The following is a 15,525-nucleotide window of genomic DNA, read 5'->3' as shown; positions in this document are numbered from 1 at the left end:
TACTACATAACGTAATAATTCGCTAATATTATCAGTGAGATCCGATAATAATTTCATGATACATAGTGCGTGACAATATCTCTTTAATTAAATACTTTGATGTGAGTCAAAGGTAGAAAAATTCTTCTATTAACAGCGACTATTAAAACGCAATTAATTAATATAGCAAATGAAAGAAAGTAAATTGCAAAATCCGGTGCAAAAAATTAATCGTGTCTTTATATTGCCATGCATTTGCGTTAAATGCATATACAGGATATCTCAGACTAATGTATCCGTTAATAGCAGATTCCTGAGGTCGTTTGGAAACGAGAATCTTTAATCGCTCGAATTGAATATTTATCGAGTTTAAAATTTCATTGATTGCATCGACTTTAATTCGATTTCGATAAATGTTTGGTAAATACTCTAATGAGAGTTAAGAGTTTCGAGATCGATTCGAAGTGTTTGATGGGGTTGTTTTCGTTGCGCTTAGCCTGCGTAATCTGTATCCTCTCTCTTTTACTCTCTCTTGCGCTACGTATCGAGATGTATATTGTTATATCCTATTCTCTCAAATCGGAATCAGCGCGATCTTATTCGCACAGTGACACCTTGTGTGGAGCAGATCGTTCGGTATACTTATTATTTTTTGTACTTTTCGATTTGCCCTTTCCGTCATTACTTGTTGGACTCGGCAGTCATCATTCATTTGTTATCCGTTATTTGCAAAACATTATACAACGTAACGCACATAGAAACTTTAAAATATTCAATAAAAGATATGTAGTTTTTAATATTTAAGTAAAAGTTTAGTGTGTGTAATAATTACTTCTAAAATAATTATTTTAAACGCTACTATAATTTGAATGTTACAGATCAACCTGTGAACAATTTTGTTGCTGCGCATCTTGTGCCGGTAAGTCAATTTAATTTGTTTTCTTTTAATACCATTAAAAGAACAGAATTTAAAATAATGTAAAATACAGGACTAACTGTGTCATCCGTTAATTGCAAATTTCTAAAATTTCTCATATGATAAGGATATAAATATTAATATGCACGTGCCTGAGCGCGTGAATTTTTAATCTAATTGATCAACTTTAAACATTTCGCATTTAAAAATTAGCTTGGACATTTTGCTATAAAAATTCTAATCTCCAAAGGACCTCAAGAATCTGCTATTAACAGATGATATGGTTGAAATACCTTGTATATATATTTATTATGCAACAAATTGTTGCATTTGTCATAATAGTTTAATCATATAACTATATAATGAAATTATTTTTCACTTCATATCTAATTTTTATATTATTTCAATATAATCGATAAAAAGAAGCGATACAATATAACTTTCTATTTTCTTTCATATCGCTAAGTTTAAAAAAGGACAAAAAATATTTGATTATCAGATTAATACAGTTTAAAAGCTCTATTATCACTTTGACACTTTTTTTATCGAAAAAAGCGAATTTGATCAAAAGATCCACGGATGAATTTTGCCGCTGTGGTTGATACACACCCACGTCGCAAAAATGTGCACGGCGGCGCACATATTCACGTGCGAATGCACGTAGTAGGGTCCTATACAAAGCCTTCAATCAAAGCACATTGCGCCTTTGACATATCCATAATCATCGCCGGGCGTGCACGCTGCCATGAGCACCGTTGTGCACGCATCGATTTGTTTTATCGATTGAATTAGAAACCGTCAGCGAACCCTGACCTTTGTCAAAATTTTATTTCACGTTCGGGTGACATACGCAAATCGCGAATTCGCATTTTCACTCGCCGACGCCCATGCGTTGCGGTAAGGCAATTATCGCTAATTAGTGCAGCATGCAGCCATATAAATGATCGCGATATCGATTTTAATTTCCAATTAATATAAGCGATAAAATTTGCGATAATAAATTCGCATAAATTTCGACATTGTATTCAACAAGCATTTTCGCAGAATATATATTTCCGATCATAGTTAAAATTCTTTGAAAGTTTGTCGGGCATTAGTCGATTATGGTAATACGTAAAGCAGGTATTAAGATGCAAACTGCACTGTAAGGTCATTGAGTACCAACGTACTTATCGATTCAGTAGAAGTTTATATGTCACTCAACCTTAGAGAACTATAAGCATCAATAGCGGAAATATGCGAACTGAGTATCACATCGTTCATCTATAATGCTCGCTTTCAATTCTAAATAACAACTGTACACAATGGATAACGAAAGTGTATAAAGTCGAACAAGCGAAATAATATTTCATAAATTCTTATTTTCTTTATCTTTAATCAACATAAGAAATTTAACAAATAACACAAGGTCCAAAGAAATCGTAGAATTTTTCTAGTTTTAACGTTAGTTTTTGGCGGACAATTTTTCTGACAATTCTCTTCGAAGTATTTTATACGATTATTTAACAATCGTTTAACACGCGGACCACAGACACGCAAAAATAGATTTTCTAGTGTCCCACTTTCGAAATATTGGAAAGCGTACGTTGACCATGAAGGCACACATTTCCTTGCTCAATTTTCAGGCGGAAAGTAATGTTACCTCATACGTCATAGCGTGACACGTTGATGTGCACAGTTGTTATATCGTAAGATACTAACGCTAACTTCTTGCACATTATCCCGCAAGAAAGTAAACACTGCCGGCGAAAGATCTCCACTGCGCTACTGTAATTACCGTAAAAGCTGTGCAACCGCGCCGATGAGAGCGGGCTTACCGCCTGTATCTCGCTACTTCAGCAGTCGCGATTAAGCAGCCTTCGCTATCTACTTTATAATATATACTTTATAAACAGTTACATCGTTGCATTACGGCAAACATTTAAATGTCAGCAGAACCCTGTTTTATACTGCAGCGGGTGATAGCTTTGGATAAAAATCCTTTTAATTTAGTTGAATGTCTTGGTCTCGAATACGCCGCAACTTTGCCCAGTAAACTTTTATCTGCGAGATAGAAACTTATGGTATCAAGAACATAGTTCTTGGTTTTATTTGGTATCGCAAACCTGGGCAGATTTATTCGGAAATGCCGTAGAAAAGGAAAGGAACTGATTCGCTCGGCAAACGAGTGTTGAGAGGAGAAAAATTTGCCGTTCATTAATTCGTTTATGTAGTTGCCTGCTATCGGAGCTTCTCCTTTAAATATTTGCGATCTTTGCGATTTATTCGTGGTATTAAATCTTGGTTATCTTGGCAAGAAAATCGCCTCGAGCGTGTCACAATATTATGACAGTCCGATCAGTTTTTCGAGCGCCAATGAAGAAATATCAGATAGGCTGCATTACGTCATTATTTTCTTCCGAATGACCTGGATTCTTGTTTGCGACCCATCGATCGCGCGAATCAATATTTCGCTCCGAGATATTTCACGCGTCGAATCCGCCATCGTCGCCGCGTGCAATGGGGTAGTCCATTATAATAAGACCGATAAAAATCTGTCGCGTAATCCACTTGGTGGATAATAATAACGGGGTGCAAGGGTGTTCCTACGGGGTGTTTCATCGTTTGACGAGCAATTATTATCCCAAGCACTGAAAATAATATATACTCAATTTGCACTTGTAACAAAGAGGTAATAATACAGTGGTATTACAGGAGATTTTTATTTATATTTCCGCGTCAGTTGTTCCAATAATAATGATATTATAATAGAATACTACGGAATCTTGCTCTCAGCTTTATAAAAAGAAACTGTGAACGTTTAAATAAAAAGATTAAATCAATTAACTGCAATATATTATCTGAACAATGTGACAAAATCGTATCAACTTGTCATACTGTAAAAAAATTAGTATCAAACTATAATGATTTTAGTAAATAATTTTGAGATCAACTAACAATAAGTGTAATTTTCTACACGTGTCTAAATTTAGATTGCGGGTAAAATTAAAAAAAAATTTTATTAGTAAATAAAAAATTAACGGATAAAACCAGAAATAGAAATCTTGGAAAAAAATGTGCATTACTTTCGGATTACTGCGTGCGTATATAAAATAACTTTAAATTTACTTGTGCAATCTGCTTCATTACAACATTAAAAGTTAATTTTACTCATAAACTGTACATTTACATACATGTGGAAATTTACGCACATGCTATAATAAGTTGCCCCAAAATAACCCGCTACAATAGTCGCTATTTTGCACTACTTTTTTTATAATGCAGTATAAATCTACTTTATAGAATCAAGTTACGAAGAGTTTCGTGTATTCTATTTTCACGTCAGGCGAAGTGTACAGACGTCCCTTGCGGGAAAATACAGGTCGGGCCCCTTCCTGTGATTTCTTCCTCTAACATCCTAACATCCTCGGCGATGTAATACTGCGTTATGGTCCCTCGGGACAATACAAACGGCGAGCAGTCTGAGTCATCGTCGCCGACTGCTAGGGAAAAAAAGTCTGCTACGGCTGCCACCGGCGGCTCGTTACGGCTCTCCGTCCGTCGTTATACTCGGCGGGCGGGCGATCGATCGATATAATGCTTTCTGGCTGTTTCTGGAATTCCGCTCTTCGCGATAGAATCGTCTGCGGTCGTAATATCGCGACGGTGGGCTACTAAAAAAAACCGCGCTCGAGGTCAGGATCGCGCTGCATAACCGGAAATACCCACGCCGCTTGGTTTCCTCCGGAAAATTAGTCCGACTGAAGCGTTAATTATTCACTTTAAGCCCCAAACGCGAGCGAGTGAGTGCAAACGCAATTTTTTCTCGCGATCTTCCGGAAAAAAATTGGACCGTGCAGAAAGGAACAGATGCATGTAAGTGGTAAAGTTTATACGTTGCACGTGAAAAGAAAAATAAATTTTAAAAGTCGAGTAGTCTGCGAGACGAATGGACTACTTCGGTGTAACTTTAAACCGTATGTTCTTTAAGGTTCCATCCAAGTGAATAAATACTGCAGTATTTTTCTTTAAATTTGACCGCGCGATTTTGCTGTAGAATATTTCACTGTAGACGTTGAATATTTCGATATATCAATCTTTTATGTTCAATATTATTTAAATGTTACATAAAAAATGTGACAAAACAAAAATATCGGAGCATTTTATCAATGTTATTAATTATTAATATTTCCAATATTGTCAATATAAGAGATAGTTAACGATATTATGCACGCAGTTTTGGAATGCTTTATGCGCTTTCACAATAATAATTATTCGTTTTCAATTTTTTTGTTTCATGGGTATTTTTTCGTTTGATATTATCATTATATATAAGACTGGGGAAGGGAATAGTTTTCAGAAACATCGGTATTATGTTCAAGGTTGGCGGTCGCATCTGACCGGAAATACTTCAGCTGCCTTTCGACCCTAACGCCATTCCGCCCGTGAGAACAATCGATGCGCGTTATGCACGCAGGCTAATTTTAATAAATAATTTCGCGAAAGTTGTAGTTAAATATAATAGTGTCTATTAATTAAATTATGTATTTAGAGGCAGAAACTGTGCTATCAGTACCGCTATTTTAACACGTTAATATTTAAAAAGATTATAAGCCATTCTCATGGTTTTTTGAATACCGATGGATCAATTCAGCCTCTTACCGTTAGCATTAAAACTGAATATTTCATAGCAAAGGAGAGCTTTCTTCCACGTAAGCTGAATAATAAAAACACTTTCTCAGAAATTTGAAGGAAGAATATAAACGATGAATATCTTTCTCCAGCAGCATAATAGCTTTCGCACTGAAAAGATACGTTATGTTTACCTTAATTCATGTAGCTACATTTAAAATAATCTCGCATACTTTATATTGCCTTTATCGCAATATAGTGGCATATGACAAAATTAAAAATTTATCGTTTTTTATATTTTGAGAGAAAAGTGTAATAATATCCAGAGCGCAATCGATAAACCGCAGGATTCCATTTGGCGAGGCCTTTGCAATCTCGTTACTCGTAAATCTCGATTGGTAATTATTGGAGAAAGCTCGTGTCTCTTTTCCCATAAAAAAAAAAAAAAAAATAAAACAGTTTTTTGTTCATTATTTTCTTCCAAATGAGGAAAGAAGCATAATTTGTATGTAGCTGTGTTTGATAAACAAACCAATCATATAAAGTTTCACTTGGAGTAGTTTTTGACGGGAAATTCAAATAAGTAGATCGATTTTTACAGTGAGATTTCAAGTTGCATCAGAGATGCAGCTTGTATCACACACACACACACACACACACACACGCGCGCGCACAGAGTTCTTTTCTTTACGATATAATAAAATCTATATTATGGAAAGCGAATTCATTCCGTGACATCATGCAAACTTTACTCCGTCATACGGCGGATCGCGGAAGATTGAAAATGTCGTTGCGTTTCACCGGGAAATAATTTGTCGTAGGCGCGCGGCAGCGGCGGCCCCGTTTCCGTGCTTTACGAGAAGAAATAAAAGTCGCGCGACGACGGAGGCTGCTGTTAGATCGATAGAATGAATAGAAGCCGATCTCGCGATGACGGCCGCGGGAATGAATAAGTGAGCATAAGGTTGAACGACGAGGTGATGCATAACTTGATCGCGCTCTTGAAACGTGGCGTAATACACCGTAGAACTGTCGCGTAACATATCAAGGGGTGTGTCTTAAAGCGTGACGTGACGTGAGAAATTAATCATTCATCGCGTTTCAAGTTAATTATTGAAATTTTGATGAACGTCTCAATGAAACATACATATTCGTTACAAGCGCTATTCATACACTCGGCAAAGAATTGCAAGATTAAAACTCCACGCAAAAACCAGCCACTAATTATTTAACTACGCTCTCGCGTCGTAAGATCATATATTTATCCACATCGCTTTTACTCAATTATTACTTTTAATTATATTTTTCATTGAAATTGTTAAGTCAGAGCCTCGCCGTGGTGCTTTATTCATGCACTCCTTGAAATCTGAAAAACAGCTAGAGATAATTAAAACAGTACGCTTCTCCGGCGTGGATTTATGTAATACACACATTTTATGGCGCTCTCCGTGCGACGCACATGAAATAGAAATATCATGCAACATTTAACGGCGCACGGACGATACCATGGACGCCAGCGTAACTCTTGACATCGACCGACCGGATATCATGAAATGCGCGGATTTCCGTCTCGAGCGTGCGTCGGACTTTTTTCCATATTTTTTTTTCTCACCTTTCGACCACAGGCGCGCCATCGTTACTATCTGCCATCCCAATATCGACGAGCGAGCGCGTATGCACCGAAAAAAACAAAAAAAAAAAAAAAAGAAATGTGTTTCCCGACACTGCGTAATTGGCAACGTTTCTTTAGTGGCAGTGTACGTATCCCAAGATGCTAAATCTAGCAAGATATCGGCTTATTGTTGGAAAAGTTCCGAAGTTATTATCCACAAGAGATTGTTAACTTCTTGCGTGCTGCTGCTTCTCCCAGCTATTTTCTTTAACGACTCCCGTACACGTTCATGTAATTTTCGCGACAAGAAATTACGCAAAACAAAAGACAGTTATTCGGAATTAAAGTGCACTGTCGCGTCGCTTTGTTTCACGATTCCGTTCGATTTAATTTAAGACTCTACATTTATTCATTTCCCGCTTGATTCACTCGATTTGCTTTGCGCATTCGATTTTCTTTAATCCACAATTTAACCTTTCTTTGTTTTTTTATGGAATCTAAATAGCTTCCAAGCCAAGAAAATAAAAAAAAATCTCTTCAATTTTCCTAAAATCAGGAACGAAAATTAAGGAACGTGTGTGCAAACGCAAACTATTTTACGAGTGCTAAGAAATTAAAGAGTTTTATTATTTCTCTTTCGTTTGAAGACTCATGAATATGCTGTTACGTGACACTTATGCGTATATGCGCGACGTGAAATAATTAGAACATACTGAAAAGCCCTACAAATTGCATATCGAGGGTATCAAATATGCTGCACTACGCGCTTAAGTGCATAATATGTCCTCGTCATTATGTCGCGTAGTTTGCGGTGCCGAGTCTCTGCGGCCGTCGAAAAGGTCAGGGAAGCGGGGGCCCAATTAATTTTCAATTGCGCCCCGGCCGTAATTCAGCCCTTCTATTTCCGACGGTCACGCGACGCTGCACTTGACGCACGATCGGTTGGCTCCTGCATCATCGCGAGAAGCGACCGATCGAGCGAGAGAAGGCGCCTCTCGCGCTCCTTCCGCCCGCCGTCGACGATTCCCGAGCCGGATAGAGGGTGTTGCATAATTTTGCTGTGACATATGTGTTTGCATTATACCGAGTAGGTGCGCGACAATATATAAGGCCAGAGGTGTGCAACTCGTGTATTAGCATATTATGCGTCATGATTTGATTGAAGGCGTTGTTAGCACAATAACTGAGGCTTAATTAAGGTCCTCAATTAGCGTACGATTTATCGTACTTGTACACTAAATCGATAAATCGTGCAACATGAAATTTATTAATAGGCTATTGATTAACGTCTTAAAATAGCAAAGTTCTTCAGATTAAATTTGATCTTGGTAACGCTATCAAATTATTTTTCTTCTATGTATATTTTTTTTATAATACTAATAATTTTAATCAACGGTTCTCTAAAATATCTCTCTTAAAAGACTCACTTCTATATTTCATTTTGCTGCTTCGATGGATAATATATATAAAAGTTGTATAACAGTTATATGGTCGCCGGAGTTATCATGTTTCAAATAAGTCGATATTGGCAGTGGAGCGTAGTGGAGAGTCGCACTAAAAGGATTGTGTTGTCGTGCATTGTGCACCTCTGATATAGCGGTATTACAGGGCGCGTCCTAGCTACGCTTCCGTTATAAGGAAGAAAGGCTTCGAAAGGGCGGAAGGAATGAATAAAAATTCCTGAGCTGTGCATGCGCGATGTTTCTCCTTCTCGGCGAGAGGGAAAATAAAAATTGCAGGAAAGAAAAAAGCAATACAATTGGAATTGTTATATAGCAAACAAAATGTAACAACATTACGTTAGCAATAATAACGTGCGATATGGGGAAAATATTGGAAAGATAAAAAGCACGAAAGCCCGTGAGTAAATAACAAGATTCGCGGAATAAATAGGCAGATCGATGGATAGACAGGTATACAAATAGACAGATAGATGGATGGGGAAATTTATTAGATGCATCGGGGATAAAAAAAACTCGATGTCGAATGAAATTTCTGAACTCGGCGACGCGACGTTCCCTCGAATTAAGCTCCCGCGAGCTCTCGTGGTATGTGCATAGGCAGCAGCCGTGTCTTCCTGCGGCGCGGTGCGCGCAGGACTGCAAAAGGACGAGTGCTCAATTCGTTTCCAGCGCGCAGAAGAACCGGTCCACCGACCGTGTCGCGGAAGTGTACTCTCTCTCTCCTTCTCTCTCTCTCCCTCGCGGCTGCTTCGCGACTTCGAGTCTAATGCGTATCGCGCGGCGAAGCATGATTGCACCGACGTGTATAACTTCGCGAAGAAAAATTTTGAAAGTACGTAGGCACTCGAGGAGAGAAAGCCCGCATTCCCAGTGTACGTTCATCGCTAAATACGCCTTGATTTTTAATTCCGTTCGCTTCAAAGAAGAAGAATAAAGCTATCAAATATTAATTATCGAGACTAATTTCAGATTCACTCAGTGTTTCAATTAAGATAATTTAGTAATGCGAGCTTGAGTGAAAAATTATAAAAGAACACTTCTCGCGAACTCCCGTAGGTGGCCGATTCTAAAAGTTTCTGGTGCAAATTTAACGATCCGTTATATCTCCACGGCTCGATTGAAGCGCGCAACAATGAAAAAAAGCTCGGTTCATTCAGCGCGATCAATTCGGAGTTACGAGCCGGCCGACTTTGCGGCCGATGAAAAAGCAGGGCCCGTTTCATTGACTCTTTTGGGGATGACGTAATCCCCGCCGTGTGAATTTAAAGCGACGCCGACGGTAGATGGCTACTCGACGCGACGCGGATAAGAAAAACGGCGACGATATATAGCCGGCCGTTTCTAAAAGCGCCTCTCCCCGGACGCGCTTTTGTGCGGTCGGTGGTCCCGACATAGAGGAGGCTCGAATTACATTATGTGCGCGATTCCCCATAAATTTGGCTGCTTAAATATTTGAACATCTGAGTGCAACGGGATATACAAGCGGGAGAGAGCTCGTGGAGATGTCGGGCTCGTATGCCATGCATGCGATGGCTGTATCGAAGAACAGTATCAGTGTTTTGTATTGATATCCTTTCGATATTGACAAGTAACGTTATATCCATCGTGTTCATTGTCAATTTCAATACCTAATACTTTTAGTAAAAAATCTACAAATCTCTCACAAATGTCTGAAAAATAATTTAGAAAATCAAAACGACAAATTGAATTTGTGTAATAAAATATTAAATTTTTGTTTATTATTTTTTATTGAATAAATTATTATTTGTATAAATTTAGGCCACAAATATCTTATTTTCGTTTTTCAAAAGCTTTAATTAAATTATTGGTTTTGCGATATTTTTATTCAGAAAGATCGATAAGAACCGAAATACAGAGAGCTGCTGGTATATTAAAATTTAGTGGAAAGAAATAATTGATACGTCGGTGAAACTCACTCGCATTGTTGCGTCAATAACACCGGCGTGGTGTATTATGGCCGGCTGAAATTTCGTCGGAGCACAAGCGGCCCATTTGCATTAATCGACACTGCATAAAAGAGCAACTGCAAAAACGAGCGTAAAACCACGTGCGGCGTGTTTTACGTGACCGTAAGCCACGTGCGGCTGTGACGTGCGGAAGTCTCGGGACAGTGCCGCTCGTGCGGCTATAATGTTTCAAGTGGGTGCAGCGGCTCAATTAGGTGCGCCGAACACAATGAGACGACTTGTTCATTCAGCGATATCAAGAGAGAATGGATATCGATACGTTGACCCTCGCCTCGTCTTGCCTTGCATTCAGAGACAGGATTGTCTTTTTTCCTCCTCCGCCTCCGTTTCGAATCCAATTCCTTACGTGAGAGACGGGGGAGGAGGAGAGAAAAGCCGGTACAAAATTATTAGCTTTGACATGCTAACATCATTATAATCAGGAAAACAAGCTCTATATAAAATATTGAATGTAAGTCGCGCAGCGAAACTACGCCGGCGTCGGCGCGCGGCAAGTTTTACGTTCACGCTTTCGCGTATTTTCTCATTAACGACGCGGATAAATATCGAGGTTGCTTCCGCACACTTCGTCATTAGCGCAGAACACGTTTGATAAATGGACATTGAGATAATTGTACATCTGGAGTCTGCACTATATTAACGGATGCCTAAAAGAATATATAAAGAGGCACTATCATCAAATGATAAATAAACATAAAAGAGAAAACAAAACGCAAAGTTCTGCACGAATATGTACTGAGATATTATTTAATTTCTACATATCGCTACATTTTTATTGATAATATTTATCGATTAAATATACATATATAAATATTTTATTTAATTATTTATTAATTCTTTAATTAATAATTTGATGGTTTGCAATCAATACCGCTGGTAAAGGAATGTGTTTGTGATGTCATTAGAGTTTTGCGAGATATTCTTATTCAGAAAATCGAAGGAGAGAGACAGCATTAGGTATCGACGTGTAACACCGGTGCGCTGGTCGTCTCCTTCGTTATTTTTGACTGGGCAAGGTTCGTTGACCCGCGCACCTTCGCGAGATCCGGTAACAAAATATATCGTAGAGATAGTACGGACAGCCGGCTACGACCTGTCAGGATGTGCTTATTATTTTTAATGCGGCACCGTTGTGCTATTGCGTGTTAACGGCGAGCCGGATATATCTACGATAGCATCAGCAAATAAACGCTACACTTTTTTTTTGTTACAACGCCTATCTGTTAATGAAACGCTAAACAATTGAAGCGACGGGGAAGAGAAATATTGAAAGTATGCAGATTGTGCGCAAACATCGCATGCGGCAACGAATGAGATAATAGAAACGACATGTTATTCGCAGCACAGGAAATACAGCCGCATTAATTGTATTCTATTAATAATGCATTAAACAATTATAAAATTCCGGGCTTAATTTTAATTTTTATCAGACTATCAGATGCATAATAAGTGGATTTACTCGCGTTCATATGTCAAAGCTTGCAAATTCGTAAATAGGAGTAGGAATTAACGGGGCGCGATAAATTGTTACGGCCGCGTTCGCGATAAAATAAACAGTCTCGGAAATATCCTAAATCACCGAACGGGCGATCTGTCGGTGAAAAATCGTCTTGATAAACCCGTTATTTTTTAGTGGCATCGTTTAGCGCCGCCACCGCAGAACATTTTTACGCCGACCGTAAAGAAATCAGACACTGTCCGGCGTGGAATTTATTATTCAAGACGGTAGCGAAAATCGAATTAGTCGCGCGCTCAAGGCTGCACCGCGGCCGGTAAATTTCCGATAAACTAGAAGAGCGCAGATTAAAGACGCGCTATCGACATCGACGCACCACTCTTGCCTATTAATAGCCGAACACAGAGAGAAAGAGAGAGAGGCAGAGAGGAAGAGAGAACCTATCTGTTCCCTATTTTTACGACCGAGCTCCGACCGCGTCTCTAACGTACTTTCAAAATGCGTTTGACCGTGCCTCATCGGTTACATTTAAACCGAGCACGTCGTCTACTCTTTTAGCCCTTAAAACACTAAGTGAACTTATATGAGACGTTTTACGTTCTCTGCGTATATCAGCGGAATACAGATCGCCGCGTTACTCTGCGCGACTTAAAAGCAACGGAAGTGCATGTACTTTATATGCAATCATTACTATTACGATCTACATGATAATAGTGATTGCATATATTCGTTCCAAGATAGAAAATACAAAAATAAAGTAGTCTATTATTAAATATTATTCCATTTAGAATTTTTGCGTTAAGCAATATAATTAATTTTTCAATTTTATAATAACTTGAATGCGATAATATTTTAATTTTAGTTTTGCAAATTTTGTTATAAATGCAATTTCGTGATTTTTATATACACATCTCAGAGATAAAGTGCTACAAAATCGGGAATAGCCAACCCTGATATTGCTTTTGCAATCAAATTTGATTGCAAGATTGAATCACTATCCTCTCCGCGAAGAAGAGGAAATAACGCACGTAGCACACTTTTCTGATCAATCTTCCTGGCTTGCTTCTGAAGTGCCACTTCTGCGGGTTTATCCAGAGTCTCTCGCGCTGTTCCTTTCGCAAAGTATCAATGGAGATCGGTCAAGATTTCTATGAAGAAAAAATTTTGAGCCGGCCGGGGCGGGCTGAAGGGGAACTGCCAACACCGGCGACCAGAGGCCACCCTTGTTTATCGAAAGGAGGGAAAGGTTGTCGTAGAGACAAATCCAGGAATAGATTCCGTGGAGAGAGGGAGTGCGTGAGTTTATATTTGGAGCGTGAAGTGAAGACGTACAATTTCGTGGATAGAGTGTGTGTGCGAAGCGGGAAGAGGCGCGCGGAGTCGAGACAGTCCCGATTGTGGAGGTTTCTCGCGAGGAGAAACCTCGCAAAGACGAGATCTCTCCCTTTAAGACCCGCTGCCTTTATTGTGCAAACGGATGAGGAACGTTAATCCGATTTGACAAACAAGACAACCAGAAGCGCTAACAATTGCAGTTCACCGCGATAATCGCGCTTCTTAAGCAACCGTCATATCGGCGATTAACGAATTAACGAAATGTCTTATTGTACGTTTATTTTAAACGGCGTTTAATTCGGGATAATTTTTTCTCACGAGTATACGTGTCGTTTTGCTTTTGTATCGCGAGACAAAAGCGCGGGCCGAGTCCACAATTTTGTGCGGTCTACTTTAAACGCCAAGTCGCATTGTACGTCCATAATTTATCAGTTCCGCTTCGCACACACCTTCGCGTTTAAAGCGGACCTTACAAATTCCGACGGATTTGATCCGCTCCGAGATCTTCGACGCGATCATATCGCATTGAAGTCGCACGTTTCGCGAGACAAATAACGCGACACGTGTTCGGGACGTTGAAAAAATTTAGTGCGCGGGAAATGCGAAAAGACGCATCGCGAGAGAGACGACGCTGTTAAACAAAGCGACAGACGGCTATATCTCACGACGGTGTGCCGACACGTCGCACCGCGAGGCGAATCTCTTCCGAGAAAGTCTTTCTTTAGAACTGGAATAACCTTGGCGCGACGCAATAAATATCGAAGGCGTTAATTTCAGTCATAACGAAGGATGCAATCTATTTCGGGCTGCGTCGCTATTCGGGGACAACGATTCTTTACCAGATAAGGTAATGAACGCTAGACGCGTTATCGTGACACAATTAGCAGCCCGATGTCCGCGCTATCGGTGTATCGTTATCAATAAGATCGATAGCATTCGTCGAAAATTTCATGGGCACATTTTCAACGTAGCAGTTATCGCACCGCGATGCGTAATAAAAGTAAACGGTCGCACAATTGCGTATTTAATAAAATATTAAAATTCAATAAAGCATAAACTTCTTGCGTTCGTCCCCGCGGTGTTTCCGCTGAATATATCGCGCAAATGCGGTTGCAAGTCAGTTAAGACAACTTCCGCTTGTGCTGCACAGCCGTAGGACATGATGCGTATATTTATTAAGTAATTAAGATTCTCCGTGTGGAACCCGTCGTATTCTTGAAATATCTATAATACAAAAACTGTAAATGTCGTAATGCTGCATTCTGCGGGAAGTTTATCGCGAGGGAATATCCGTCTCGAATCCTAAAGATGCTTCCGAGGATTAACGTCGGGAAAGGTAATGCTAACAATAAGTAAGATTTTTTGTTATCAACGTACGTACGATTCTTCTCACTGATTTTCGATCGCTAGCTCGGGCGCGAGAGCAACGGGTTCCTCGTGCCAATCGCACCCGGCAATTGGCGCACACGGAAACTTCGCTTCTGCATTTTTCATTGAAAAAATTTTTATTCGTTAACTTCCATTCATTCGGCACTCGGGACATTCTATCCCAATTAGAGGGCTTTTAAAATGTTTAAGCAGTTACGACGCTTATAATTGAAAGCTACATTCCATAATTCCGCGCTGACGATTCGGAGAGGATTAATTGGAAATATTTAATCTAACGGGATTAGCGGCAAATATTTCGCCGTCCGCTCAAGAATGTCGGTAACCGCTGGAGCGAGTAGTTCTGTTAGAAATTGTTCGCTCGTAGTGGAGAAATTGTTTACCGCGAAGTTACGTCCACGGATACAATCTCGATCCATCTTCATTCGCGTTTCGGAAACTACGAAGTTCCGAACAGGTGAGAAATCGGAATTAAATCGTTGCGCTTAGGAAATTAATTGATCCCGATCTGTTAAGAACGACGTCGGCTGAGCCCCGCCCGTCGATGTGTGCATCACGTACGATACCGATATTACATTTGCGCATGTAAACAAGTGTGCCGAGGGACGGTATCGAATTCACGAGCCCTTGCCCGAAAGCGAGTTAACCTAATACCCTACGAATTAATTACCCTGAATAAATAGAGATAGAGAGCTGATAGAGACTGCCGCCGTCGCTAATGATTTCGTCTTGAAAGCGCCGCGTTCTTGATAAACACTCTAATAACCAGTTTTTGATAA

The 15,525-nt window shown here is 39.5% G+C and overlaps 2 protein-coding genes across 2 annotated transcripts in view; one reads left to right on the top strand and one right to left on the bottom strand.

Annotated features, from left to right (window-relative positions):
- LOC105670880 (microtubule-associated proteins 1A/1B light chain 3A-like) overlaps window positions 1-15,525 on the top strand; it is a 63,197-nt gene that overhangs the window by 31,985 nt on the left and 15,687 nt on the right. The window contains exon 3 of the mRNA XM_012364612.2: window positions 858-898. Coding sequence (XP_012220035.1) covers window positions 858-898 — 41 coding nt within the window. The remainder of the gene's footprint in view (window positions 1-857; window positions 899-15,525) is intronic.
- LOC105670879 (dual specificity tyrosine-phosphorylation-regulated kinase 2) overlaps window positions 1-15,525 on the bottom strand; it is a 47,071-nt gene that overhangs the window by 19,922 nt on the left and 11,624 nt on the right. The window lies entirely within an intron of this gene.

This window comes from Linepithema humile, chromosome 4, assembly GCF_040581485.1.
Source record: "Linepithema humile isolate Giens D197 chromosome 4, Lhum_UNIL_v1.0, whole genome shotgun sequence".
Lineage (NCBI taxonomy): Eukaryota > Metazoa > Arthropoda > Insecta > Hymenoptera > Formicidae > Linepithema > Linepithema humile.
This window is presented reverse-complemented; position numbering and strand designations above follow the sequence as displayed.